We start from the raw sequence: 12,302 nt of genomic DNA, 5'->3' as shown, positions 1-12,302 counted from the left end.
CCTGATGGAGTGACCTGGCTGGTGGGAGCCGGGTGGGGTCATATGTGGAAGGCCCCCCAGGGTGACAGCCCCACTCACTGCATGCTGCCAAGCACTGGGGCTCCACATGTGTTATCTCAAATCACTGGCACAGAAACCCTGTACGGTAGGTGTCAATATTAACCCCGTAATCTATTGCTTGGGCAGGCACTGGGAAGTGAACCCGGGTCTCTGGCCCTTTTTTTTTTTAAACCCCATTTTACAGGCAGGAAAATTGAGGCTCAGGGAGGCTACATTACTTGCCCAAGGCCCCATGGCCAGTATGTGGTGGAGTGGAGTCTGTAATGGGGTCTGTTAGGTGCCCACGCCAATCTTTCACTGGCCTTCTAGAGTCTGTCGGGAAGGGAAGAGTGGAACAGTGTGCACAAAGCAGGAGGTAGGAGGGTGGGAGGTGGCAGGAGGTGCCAGGAGTGGTCAGAGGAGCTGGGCGTTGGCGTTGGCCGAGCATCCGGTATGTAAATGGTGCTGTGGTAGGTGGGCTCTGAGGGGGCAATAAGGGGAAGCTGTGGTCTGTCCTTGTGGAACCGGTTTGCAGCCCAGGGGAGGAGGCCAGTGTGCTCCTGTGCGGGCTGAGTGGAGGCAGCTGGTGCCCTGCTGGGCACATCCAACTCTAGGTAGGTGGGAGTTCAGAGGTGAGAGAGTCCTGAGAACATGAGTGATGAGGAAGGGTTTTGTGGTGGGAGGGGGCACCAGGGAGCCCTGAAGGGCAGGTAGAATGTAGAGGGGCACTGGGCAGTAGGGTGAATGTTCCCTGCAGTTTACAGACAAAAGCCAAGAAATCAAATGGAGTGGTGTGGGACGGACAAACATACACACAGAGGGAGGAAGGGAGGGGGAGGGGGAAAAGGAAGAGATGAGATTAGAGGAAGTTAGAGAGGAAATTGGGAAGTTTCAGGCCAGACTGTGAAATTCTTTCAGATAGGGAGCCTGGATGTCCTGTGTGGGGCAATAGGCAGCTACTGAGAGCTCTTCAGCAAGGGAGTGACACAAAGGTGGTATTGTGGCAGGACCTCTCTGGGGGCAGTGCCAGGGTGGACCAGGGAGGATTAACTGATAGGACTCCAGCTTGAGGCTGCTGGAGGAGTCCGGGAGTGAGGGTGGCAGATCTCTGGGCACCACTGTAGGATTCTGAAGGGCAGTTCTCTTCCATCATTCCACGTTCCCCAGAGGTTGGAAACCAGCCGGCCTTAGGGAGTGCCCACTCTGCACCTGGCATGACGTCTCCGTGGCTCAGAAGCACCAGGCAGGGCTGGCTTTTGCCTGCGACCTGTCGAGAAGGGTGGGCAGCTGGGATGTCAGAGACCCTGCAGGCCCAGTCTCCTCCTCTGGCAGGGAGGGAACGTGTTTGGGCTTTACTGAAAATAGCAGAGTCTCAGTTTATCACATTTAGAGGCTTAAAAATAACTATATCCACATCTTTGGTGGGCGCCATCAGGTTTGTCAGAAGCTAGTTAGAGAGGAGGCTGGGCTGACCCCCCTGTCTCACCCTCACCTCTAGCCTTGGGCTTAAAGTTGGCACAGAACAGACAAGTGATCAGTATTAGCTGAAGCATTTTGTGTGGTATGCCAGGCATTGTTTTAGGCACTGTACAATCATCTCTGGGCTGGATCACTGCAGCAGCCTCCTGTATGGTCTCCCCATTCTCCCTGGGCCCCTCTGTCCATTCCCAGTAGAGCAGTCAGGGTGCCCTGTGAAGGCATGCATTACATCATTTATTCCTCACATCCAGAGTTTATCGACATCTGCGTTGTTGGCATTTGGGACCAGATAATCCTTTCTTGTGGGGGCCATCCTGTGCATGGAATGGAATTAGCTGCATCTCTGGCCTCTACCCACTAGATGCCAGTGGCACCCCCTGCCCAGTCGTGACAACCAAAAATGTCTCCAGACACTGCCAAATATCCCCTGAGAGCAAACTTAACACCCTGTTGAGAACTACTGCTCTAGTAGAAACTGCTGTGCCTCTCCTTTTCTGAAAGTGAAAACTACAGGCCCTAGCACAGCCTGCAAAGCTCCTTTCTCTCTGACCTGCCTCCTCCCACTCTCTCCCTTAGTCAGTCCACTCCAGTTGCCTTGACTTCCTTGCTGTCCTTCAGTCATGCTGAACAGGCCTACTTCTGCCTCAGGGCCTTTGCACTGGCTATTCTGTCTGCCAGAACTGTCTCCTACCAGACATCCACATGGCTCATTCCCTCCTCCAAATATTCCCTCCAATGTCACCGTCTCAACAAGACCTACCTTGACCACCTTATTTAACACTGTGACTCCCACCCCAGCTGCTGGTGCTCCCCCTCTTCCTACCTGGAGCACTTAGCCTTCTACCATATTAGAGTGGTTACTTATTATTTTTGCTTATTGTCGATCCATCCCCACTAGCCCATAAGTGCCCCCAAAGTGGAAATTTCAGTCTACTTTGTTCACTTATGTATCCTTAGTGTTTGGGGTACTGCCTGGCACATAGGAGAGTCTCAAAAATTTGTTGAGCAGACAAAATTTTTAAAATCTTCACAATAACCCTGAAATGAAGTATTCATATCCCATATCTCAAAAGTACCCCAAATCATGTGGTCAGCATGTGGCAGGTCTCCACTTCAAACTGAACCCAAGTCCAAGGTCCTTTCTCTTAACAGAGAGAAGTTACGGCTCTCTGGAAGTCATAACAGCTGCTGTGTTATGTGTTATAGGCAGAACTGGGAGGTACTTTCTTCTTTCTTGTATTTGTAGAATTAGGGGGGGAGTACTTCATCCCACATAGACTTACCTAATATGTAGACTTACATATTACCTGGGAGTAACCATGACAACAGAATTAATGATGAAGAATAATGCAGTTGGCCCAACTGATAAATTAGGAAGTTTTCTTTTCTTTTTTTTTTTTTTTAATGGAGGTATCGTTTGTCTTACAGAAGGAGCCCTTCAGGCTCTGTTTAATTACCTTCTGGAGGTTGTTTTAAGTAGGCTCTATTTTTACTGCCTTAGATGTGGGGAAGCATTTTGGAAGGAGGCAGAGGGGCAGAGAGGCGAGCCAGGTTGGGGCCCAGCCTTGTCATTTACTCCTCAGTCTGGACTCCAGGTATCTGCCCTGCTCCTCACCCCGGGAGGCCAGGCTTGTGCACCAGCCCTCTCCTGGAAGCACGTTTGAGGCCCACCCTCTCCACTACTCTTGGCCGCTAGTCTGGGGTTCAGACAGCATCAGGGGGCAGCTTAGCTGAGATGCTGACCATTTGTGCAGTCAGCAAATATCTGCATGGCTCCAGTGGCCCCAGTGCTTCCCCCATACCCCTTCTCTGTCTGCATTCCTAAAGTTGAGGAATCAAGCAAGTTCCAAAGTCTAATATCCATCCTGATTTGTGGCTACAGCCTGTAAGTTCCAAGGGATCAGGGCTATACATTTTGAATGTTCAGCCACAGGGGCAGAGGAAGATGGGCTGAGCTCAAATGAGACAGGCTGATAAGGAGATGCTGGGGGCTGCCCTATTAGATTCTTAGTGTGAATGGACCATCTACTGCATGACATTTGCCCTCCCATCGAATGCTTTCCCTCCCAGGATGATCTTTCCCATAACCTATTTATAACACAGGCTCAAACTTCAAGTTAGCAACCAGGTCTTGGCTTGAGGGTGGCCCCTGCTGCCATTTCTACACTCAGCATCTGAGCCTGGGCCCAGCAAGCCCCAGAGAAAAGCCCAGCCTGAGGAAGCAGACCAAGTCCTTGTCCTGGTTCCCTACAAGCTGGACTGGCAACATAGACTATCAGACAAGAAGGGTCCTGCTTATTTCCACCTCCTGCCCCTCCTCCTGCCCAATTAATTTTGGAAAAAACATAAATATAAGGTTGAAGTGAGTTGAACAGGGAGACCATGCAAATTAGTAGCTGAGCTAGAGCCAGAAACCATGACCCCACTTCTCACATCTCCCTTTGAAGCTTCTGGAGCATTGCCAGATACTGCAAGAAGAGCCCCAGACACTATCTGAGCTTTCATCTCTTCTTTTCTTCTCTGGAAAATCTTCCCTGATACCATGGAAGGGAGCTGCATATAACCCCAAATGAGTTATATGAGTTAGGGATATACCAGCTGCTATAACAAAAAGACCCCCAACCGCACTGGCTCAGGTAAGAGAGAAATTTCTTTCTGCCTCATGTAATGGTGCAGATTCCAGGTGGGTAGGCAGTTCTGTCCCACAGGACCATTCGGGGGCTCAGGTTCCCACTGTCATGTTCCTCCACCATCCCCATGGGTGCTGCCTGTTCTAGTTTGCTAGTTGCTGGAATGCAGCATACCAAAAACAGAATGGCTTTTAACAAGGGAAATGTAATGTAGTTTACAGTTCTAAGGCCGAGAAAATGTCCCAATTAAAACAAGTCTATAGAAATGTCCAATCAAAGGCATCCAGGGAAAGATACCTTGGTTCAAGAAGGCTGATGAAGTTCAGGGCTTTTCTCTCAGCTGGAAGGGCACATGGCGAACACGATGTCATTTGCTAGTTTTCTCTCCTGGTTTCTGGTTTCATGAAGCTCCCCGGGAAGTGTTTTTCTTCTTCATCTCCAAAGGTCACTGACTGGTGGACTGTGCTTCATGGTGCTGCAGCATTCTCTGCTCTCTCTGAATCTCCTGCTTTCTCCAAAATGTTTCCTCTTTTATAGGATTCCAGTAAACTAATCAAGACCCACCCAGATGGGTGGAGACACGCCTCTGCCTAATCCAATTTAACAACCACTCTTGATCACGCAAGATCACATCAAGATCACGTCAAGATGTGACTCCCTAAGTCACACCTCCAGGGAGATGATCTAATTACAGTTTGAAACATACAGTACTGAATAGGGATTAGAAGAAACGGTTGCCTTTACAAAATGGGACTAGGACCAAAACATAGCTTTTCTAGGGTACATACATTATTTCAAACCAATACATTGCCCTACCCTGCATGGCCAAGGAGGCAGCCTCATCTGGGCTCTGGTTGTCAGGAAGCGGAGCAAGGCGTGCAACAGGAGACCCTGGTCAGGAAGAGGCACAGCTCACTTTCCTTCAGACGCCATTGGGAACACTCAGCCCCATAGGCACACCCAGCTGCCAGGGCGGCTGGTAAATGTAGGGCAGCTGCCCAGCCACCTGCTCCTACCACTCTATTACTGTGGAGGAAAGGGACACAGACTTTCTTGGATAGTTAACAGTCTGTGCCAGAGGGGTCAGTAAAGGGCTTGGAAATTGTACACCCTGTTTTCCTAGTGGTTATCTTTAATTTTTTAGCAATTGTTTTTGGATAGGGAATATATGAACAAGATAAAAAATTCTAAAGGAAGAGAAAGAAAAAACCCTCCCTTTTTCTGTCCAAGTCCCTACTTTCCCTCTCTAGAGTAACCATCAGTTTCTTCCATACCGTTCCAGAGATATCTGCATACATTATACTTTTTTCTTTAACTTCTAATGACATAGAAGTTAAATAAAATAAAATAAAAATGACATAATAATGGCAACTCCAGTGAAATTCACTGGAGCATGGTTTGTAATAGTAAACAATGGGAAATAGCACAGAATCCACCAACAGGGGACAGTTAATAATAGGTTCATTCAAAGCTTTCATTTGGAAGAATAAGGTTGCTCTCTCTATATTGTTTGGAATGAGCTCCAAAATATGCCTCATGCCTAATGGGGCAGAACAGTGTGCAGTCGTGTGCTGCCATTTGGAATTGGGGTCCATGTGGTGGCTGAGGGTGGGGACTCTTGAGTTAAAGTGCTTTGGTTCGAATCCCAGCTCTGCTGTGGGTCATGGAGCAAGTCACTTAATTTTTTGCCCTTCACGGTAAACATCTGAAAATGGAGGATACACCAGTCCCTACTTCATAGGGCTGCTAAAGGGAATGAATAAATTAATATGAACAAAGCTCTTAGAAGAGTGACACATAGTAGGTGGTCCCTAAATATGAATGAATGAGAAGAATGGATGAATGAATCCGAGTCAGCAGTTGTGGGGTCTGTCCTGGCTCCACTTCTGAGACCTTGCAAATGGCTCCGAGCTTTGGTTTTCTCATCTACCCAAGGGGACAGATTTCTGAGTGTGAGGATAAGAGCATTCAACGGCAGAAAAGCCTGGAATGATCCTGGGAGGTTTTGCCTTAGCCTTTTATCTGTGGCTCCAGCCTGCCTGGGCCATTTGTGTGGTGGGGCGGGAAACTTGCCCGCCACCTTTGGGTTCCTGGCTTCCCAGGTGTCCGTCCCCGCTGACACCCCTGTTGTCGTTCTCCTGTTGCTGATGAGCCAGCGTATCTGCTTGGCTCCCCATCGCATCTCCTTGGGTGGGGGTGGGGGAGGCAGTCCGTGAACGTGCGGGACCCTGATGCAGAGGAGGACAGGGGTTCAGGGCTGCTTAGCCGGGCTTCGGCAGGGAGGGGAGGAGAAGGTGCTGTCTGGGATCGTGTGTCTTCTGATGCGCATTCAAATCTGAGCAGATTGGCAGCTACTAGAAGTTACTCTAAGGACCACATGCCTGTCCTGAGAGATAGCCACCAGTGCCTCTGGAGGTGGGAAACCGCTGGGACCCTGCAGGTGGGGTCTCACAGCCTCCCGAGGCGCTGGTGGTTTCATGCTGTTTTCACAGCTGAGACTCAGGCCTCCCGCCGCCTCTGTGAGCTGCATCTGCCCTGGCCTCTCCGCCCTGCCCCCAGGGTTCTCCAGGGCTTGGCTGGGCGCCTGCAGCCTGCCCGACTCTGCTTAGCTGCGCAAAAGGGGTAGGGGTCTCTGAAGGGATTTCTTCATCCTGCCTCCTCCACAGTGCTGGAAGGAAACCCTTGTCACTCAGTGGAAAACAACTTTCTTCTCCCTAGAACCTTCTTATGACAGTAACGTCAACAGTGAGCACTTATGTAGCACCTACTGCTTGCCTGCTATGGCTCCTAGCACTCTTCCTGAATCTCTTTAACAGCCCTACGTTAAAGGTGCCGTTATTCCCCCCATCTCACAACCGAGGGAACTGAGGCTTAGAGGAAGAAGTGGCAAAGCCAGGGACCCGAGAAGTCTGTCTGGTGCTGAAAACGCCACTCTGCTGCCTCTAGTGACTCTAGGCCGCAATTGCCGCGTCGTCAGTTAAATCAGGGATTCTCACTCTGGTTCTACCTTAGAATCCACCGGGGAGCTTTAGCAAGACTTCTCCCGGCTGTTCTGAGGCCCAGCCGGAGATGAGAACCCCTGATTTACGTGCCCCCTCCCACTCTCACAGGATTTCCCTGGGCCCAGCGCTAGAGGGGAGCCAGGCAAAAGGCAGGGCGTCCTGGAGCAGCACCGGCTCGGCCCACTGGGCCCAGAGGAAGGCAGAAGCTGGCAGCGTGGCGGGCCACCCGCGCCTTTGGTTAGCGTTGTTGCCGCGGGTTCCTTGAAGAGAACAGTCCGGAGCTTGGCAGAGGGTCTTCCAAAGCCGGGAAGCAGAGGGGACTGGGGGCGTGTGCTTTGAGCCCCTGAGAGAGGCAGACGGGTTAGCCTGGTGGGATCATGAGAGGAGCTAAATGGTGATTTGACTGGCCCAGGTTCTTGGCTCACATCATCTCACCCTTCTACTCGCCTGGTAGGATATGTGGTCTCCTCCACAATTTGCAGACAAGAAAACAGAGGCCTGGAGAGTTGAAATGGCTCAGAGAGGCCACGCTCACAAGGAGGGGACAGAGGGGTGTGGCCACCGGGGTTCGCACTCAGGCCTGCCCGGCTTCCCGCTGGCCCTCAGGTGGACATTTAGGACCACTCCTAAGAGGCTTCCCTTGGCAAGACGGGCCCTAAGCGGGCCTGGCCTCCTCCCTCTGCTCAGCACCAGCAGGTATGAGGGGCAGGGGCAGGGGCAGGAACCCCAGGCTTTGTCACCAACTCAACCTGTGGCCTCCTGACTCCTGCTCAGTAATAATACCAGGGGTTGATTTGGAGAATCTGTGCATGGCCCCCCACGGGCCTTCCTGCCCCCTACGGCACACCCCAGGACAGTGAGCGCCTTTGGAGCCGAGTCCCTTGGTTAGAAAATGTGGCTTTGAGACCTTAAACTGAAATGTGCTTCCCTTCTCCTTCCTCCTTTCTATCTTCCTCTCTCTCTCTTCCTCTCCCTCTCTCGCTTTCTCTCTTTTCTTCCCTCTGTCTTCCTTTCTCCCTCTCTCCCTTCCTTCCTTTTTCTGTCTTTCAGCTCTGGAGTGCACAGAAAATCAAGCAGGTAAGTCAGTTGTGGATTATTTCCCCCATTCTATGTTTTCCTGCCCCTGCCCCACTCGACAGCCCGCGGAAGCCCCTTCTCCCCTGGCTGTTGTGTCCCCAGCCACTGCCCCTCATCACCTCATCCTTCCTTCTTCCCCTGCACCCCGAGGTCCTGAGTCTCTGGAGACTGGAGTTTCCCTGGGTCCTCGGGGCTCCAGGAGGCCCTGGGCTTCTTCCACAGTATCCGTGGCCAGTGCTTAACGTGGGCCAGGCACAGGGAGTTGGGCGCCTGCAGGGCAGACGCGTCCCGCCCAGCCCCCGTAGGCTTTAGGTGGCCCCTGCGGTCAGCTGTGAGGGTCAGCCAGGAGGCTGGGCGCTGTGTGTGGCCCACATTTTCGTTTTCTCTGGCTCTGAGTGATGGGAAAGGACTGATGACAGGAAGGCAAAGCACAGCCACCACTGTCTGTGCCACCCCAGGATGCCCTCCTTCCCCCGCCCCCTACGGCTCCTGTGTGTGTCCCCCGTGCCCGCTGCCCAGCCCCCTCTGTCAGCTCTGCTCTGTTCCCGGCCCCCGCCAGGCTATCCTACACCCGGACACCAACGAGAAGATCTTCATGCCGTTTAGAATGTCAGGTAAGCTCCTGGTCCTCGTGTCTTGGCCCAGCCTCAGCGCGTGGTCCCGTTGCTGCCCGAGTCGGGGGTGGGTCTGTCACACGCATCCAGACTGCACCGTGTTCACAGTAGCGCACTCGGGCACGACAGTTCAGGCCTCAGAACCACCCGTGGTGCAAGAGCAAACTTTTTGGCCCGCCTGCCCGCCCCCGCCATCCCTGACCCTTCTCACAGAGCACATGGTCAGCGCCCTCCCACAGGCCAGCCCGGCTTCCCGTCATCCTCCTCCCGGCCTGCTCCCTTCCCACCCTTTTTGGGCAGCAAATCCCTGGACTGATCCCCTGCCACCAGCCCTGCTGTTAACCCGCCTTTCAGAACGCTACTATACACAGAGAGAAGGCGGGGCTCCCAGCCCGTGGACACCAGCAGTCGGAGGGGACAGAATATCTCTGTCCCTCTGGGACCTCTTGCCCAGCGGTCACTCTGTTTGCGTGGCCCTGAATGGCTTAGCACTCTCACACACCCTTGGCTGGGGCTGGCATGGTTGTCTCGCCTACAACTTTACCAAGAGTCACACAGTAAGGCCAGACCCTTCCCAGGCTCGCAGGCCGAGTCCGGGGCTCTGATGTCTCCTCTTAATCGTGGCTCAGTGCAATGCGGTGCAAGGCGGGGTGGGGGATGTGGGAGCTACGGCCTTGCAAAGGCCTCGGGTAGCTGGAGAAGGTCCCTACTAGTGGGGCATTCTCAGTCTGCTGGGGCAGCGAGGTCTGCACCCCCAGAGCCTGATGCCTCAGGGGCTGGAGAATAAATGCCCAGGGAATACACGGGGGCACCTAGCACCCGGCGATCCCCTTGCTTTGTGTCAGGAACACCAAGGCTGCAGAGGCTCTGAGCATTTTTTAGCTGAGAGGGTGGGTGCTCCCCAGTCCCTGCACTAGGGCAGAGCAGGAGACCTCAGGCTCCCACCCCAAGCCTGCTCCTCTTGACCTGTTTTAGGTGCTTATTTCCTTGAGGGCCTGATCAATCTAAGGGTCAGAGGGATGTGGGTGGAAGGGTGGCTCACATGCACGCACAATCGTGCACCGTGGGGCGCAGAGCTTTGCTCTAGACGCAGCTCACAGAAGGGCCTGCTGTCCAGCCACCAGCTGACCTGCTGCCACCATTAGAGGTTGGGGACAGTTAGAGGTTGGGCAAGCTGCCCATGGACAGCTGTGGGGGTGGGGGAACCTCTCTGCAGTCTGGGGGACCGTGAGCAGCAAGGAAACACACCCTGGGCCTGGCTGTGCCTCAGGCCAGCTCTCTACTGCTCCACCAAGGATGTCAGCCAGGGTACTTGAGATGTTAAAAGCTCTGGCATTTTGGGCTGGCCATGGTGGCTCAGCAGGCAAGAATGCTTGCCATGCCAGAGGACCCGGCTTCGATTCCCGGTGCCTGCCCATGTAAAAAAAAAGAAAAAAAAAAAAAGCTCTGGCATTTAGAAATACACACTCGGTGGGATAGCTTCCCCTTTCAAAATGGCTCACGAAACCAGGAAGTCAGGGCTGATGCTAGGAGGACAAACTGAGGGAAGGAGGGGGGCCTTCTGTGCCCTCGGCTGACCTGCCACCTTGTGTACTGAGCATGGTTGGGGGGTGCTGGGTCCCACAGAGGGGGCCCCCCAGGATCACCAGGTGGTGGAGGGGTAATGCCAGCAGGATAGCCCTACCTTCAGGCTACACCTCTGGGATTCGGAGGGGAGTGAGAGCTGCTGTCTAGAGGGCCACAGAGGGAGGGAGGCTGAGGACACAGGGGACCTCTTCCGCCTTGGGGCAGAAACGCTGGAGTTCTGACAGCAGCAGCATTGTCCTGGGCTGCGTCAAGGTGTGGGGGCTGGAGGTGCTCCCCCACCCCCCTTGCCTAGCCGGACTGAGCCCCTACATCCACGCCATTGGCGAGACTAAGACCAGAAGGCTGCCCGGCTGTCTCTGCTGGTAGGGTTGGAGTAGAAGACCTGACTGTTTTCTCTCCTCATATGCAGGTTACATTCCTTTTGGGACGCCAATTGTAAGTATCACCCTCAAAGGATTCTCTTTTATTAAAAAAAAAAAAAGCTTTAGTGTTTAACTTTACTGTTTATAAGTGTTTGACTGAGTTATTTAATTAGGATAAAAGGGCATACATTTCTTTTCAGTTGCCTTGATGTGCGCTATCAAACTTTCTTCCTTAAAAGGTGTGCAGATTTATACCCACACAGGGTCCGAAAGTGCCTTCATCTGCCCATTTGCCATCCTGAGTATTGTCATTAGGACGTGGCAGTTACAGGGAAGTTTTACCCAAGAACTTGGGAAAATAAGAGTGCCTTCTGAAAAGTAAAATTTAAAATTAATATGGAGGTAGTTTCATTATTCCTTTTGTTCTGTTTGGAATCAGGGTTAGGTTTACTCTTACTTTATTGGGGTAAAACAAACTACAGAAAGGTGGCTCATCGTAGAGGTCCAGCTTGATACATTTTCACGTGGTGAATGTGTCCATGTAAAGACCACTCAGGTAAGGATTTCGAACATTGTCAGCTTCTCAACAACTTCTTACCTGCCTCTCTCAGTCACTTTTCTTAAAGGGAGCCACTTTTCTTACCTTTATCACTATATTCTAGCTTTGCTTCTTACTGAATGTTATAGAAATGGAATCACAGTATGTAGTTTTTGTGTCTGGCTTCTTTTGTTCAACAGTGTGTGTGAGGCTCATCCGTGTTGTTAAATGCAGTATTACTTTGTTCTTTTCACTGCTGTATAATATTCCATTGTTATAAATGTGTCAGAATTTCCACTGTTGGTGGATAGTTGGGCTGATTCTAGCTTGGGGTTCATAACAAATAGTGTTGTTGTAAACACATCCATACAAATCTTTTAGGGGACACATGCTCTCATTTCTCTTGGATGTTGTATTAGTCAGGTTCTCTAGAGAAACAGACCAACAGGAAATACTTGTAAATATGAGCTTTATAAAGGTGTCTCATGCAACCATGGGAATGGAAGAGTCCAAAATCCATAGGGCAGGCTGTGAAGCTGGCAGCTCCAAAGAAGGGTCTGGATGAACTCCACAGGAGAGGCCCACTGGCTGAAGAAGCAGTGAAAGAGTCTCTCTTTTCCCTTAAAAGTCTTCAACTGATTGGATTACCTCTGTTGTGGGAGATGTGCCTTAGTTGATCATAGATGTAATCAGCCACAGCTGCCATCAGCTAACTGATTTAATACACCGACCTTCGATTTATCATCCAGCCATAAAATATCCTTGCAGCAACAGACAGGCCAGTGCTTGCCTGATCAGACAGCTGGGCATCATCACTTAGCAAAATTGACAGCAGAACCTAACCATCACACGTCTATTTAGGAGGCTAAGGAGATAGCAAATGCAATGCATAATTCTGGAATGGACCCTGGATCATGCCAGGGGATGTGTGAATGGATAGAGTTTTCTTATAAGGTTAAACATTCCCTTGACCT

The 12,302-nt window shown here is 51.7% G+C and overlaps 1 protein-coding gene across 4 annotated transcripts in view; it reads left to right on the top strand.

Annotated features, from left to right (window-relative positions):
- The window catches only part of SFXN5 (sideroflexin 5), a 136,440-nt gene that overhangs the window by 53,660 nt on the left and 70,478 nt on the right, over positions 1-12,302 (top strand). For all 4 annotated transcript variants that reach the window (XM_077134559.1, XM_077134562.1, XM_077134560.1 and 1 more), the window contains exons 4-6: positions 8,201-8,227; positions 8,787-8,841; positions 10,838-10,863. In XM_077134559.1, the coding sequence (XP_076990674.1) occupies positions 8,201-8,227; positions 8,787-8,841; positions 10,838-10,863 (108 nt within the window). The remainder of the gene's footprint in view (positions 1-8,200; positions 8,228-8,786; positions 8,842-10,837; positions 10,864-12,302) is intronic.

The sequence above is a fragment of the Tamandua tetradactyla genome, chromosome 17 (assembly GCF_023851605.1).
Source record: "Tamandua tetradactyla isolate mTamTet1 chromosome 17, mTamTet1.pri, whole genome shotgun sequence".
Classification (NCBI taxonomy): Eukaryota; Metazoa; Chordata; class Mammalia; order Pilosa; family Myrmecophagidae; genus Tamandua; species Tamandua tetradactyla.
This window is presented reverse-complemented; position numbering and strand designations above follow the sequence as displayed.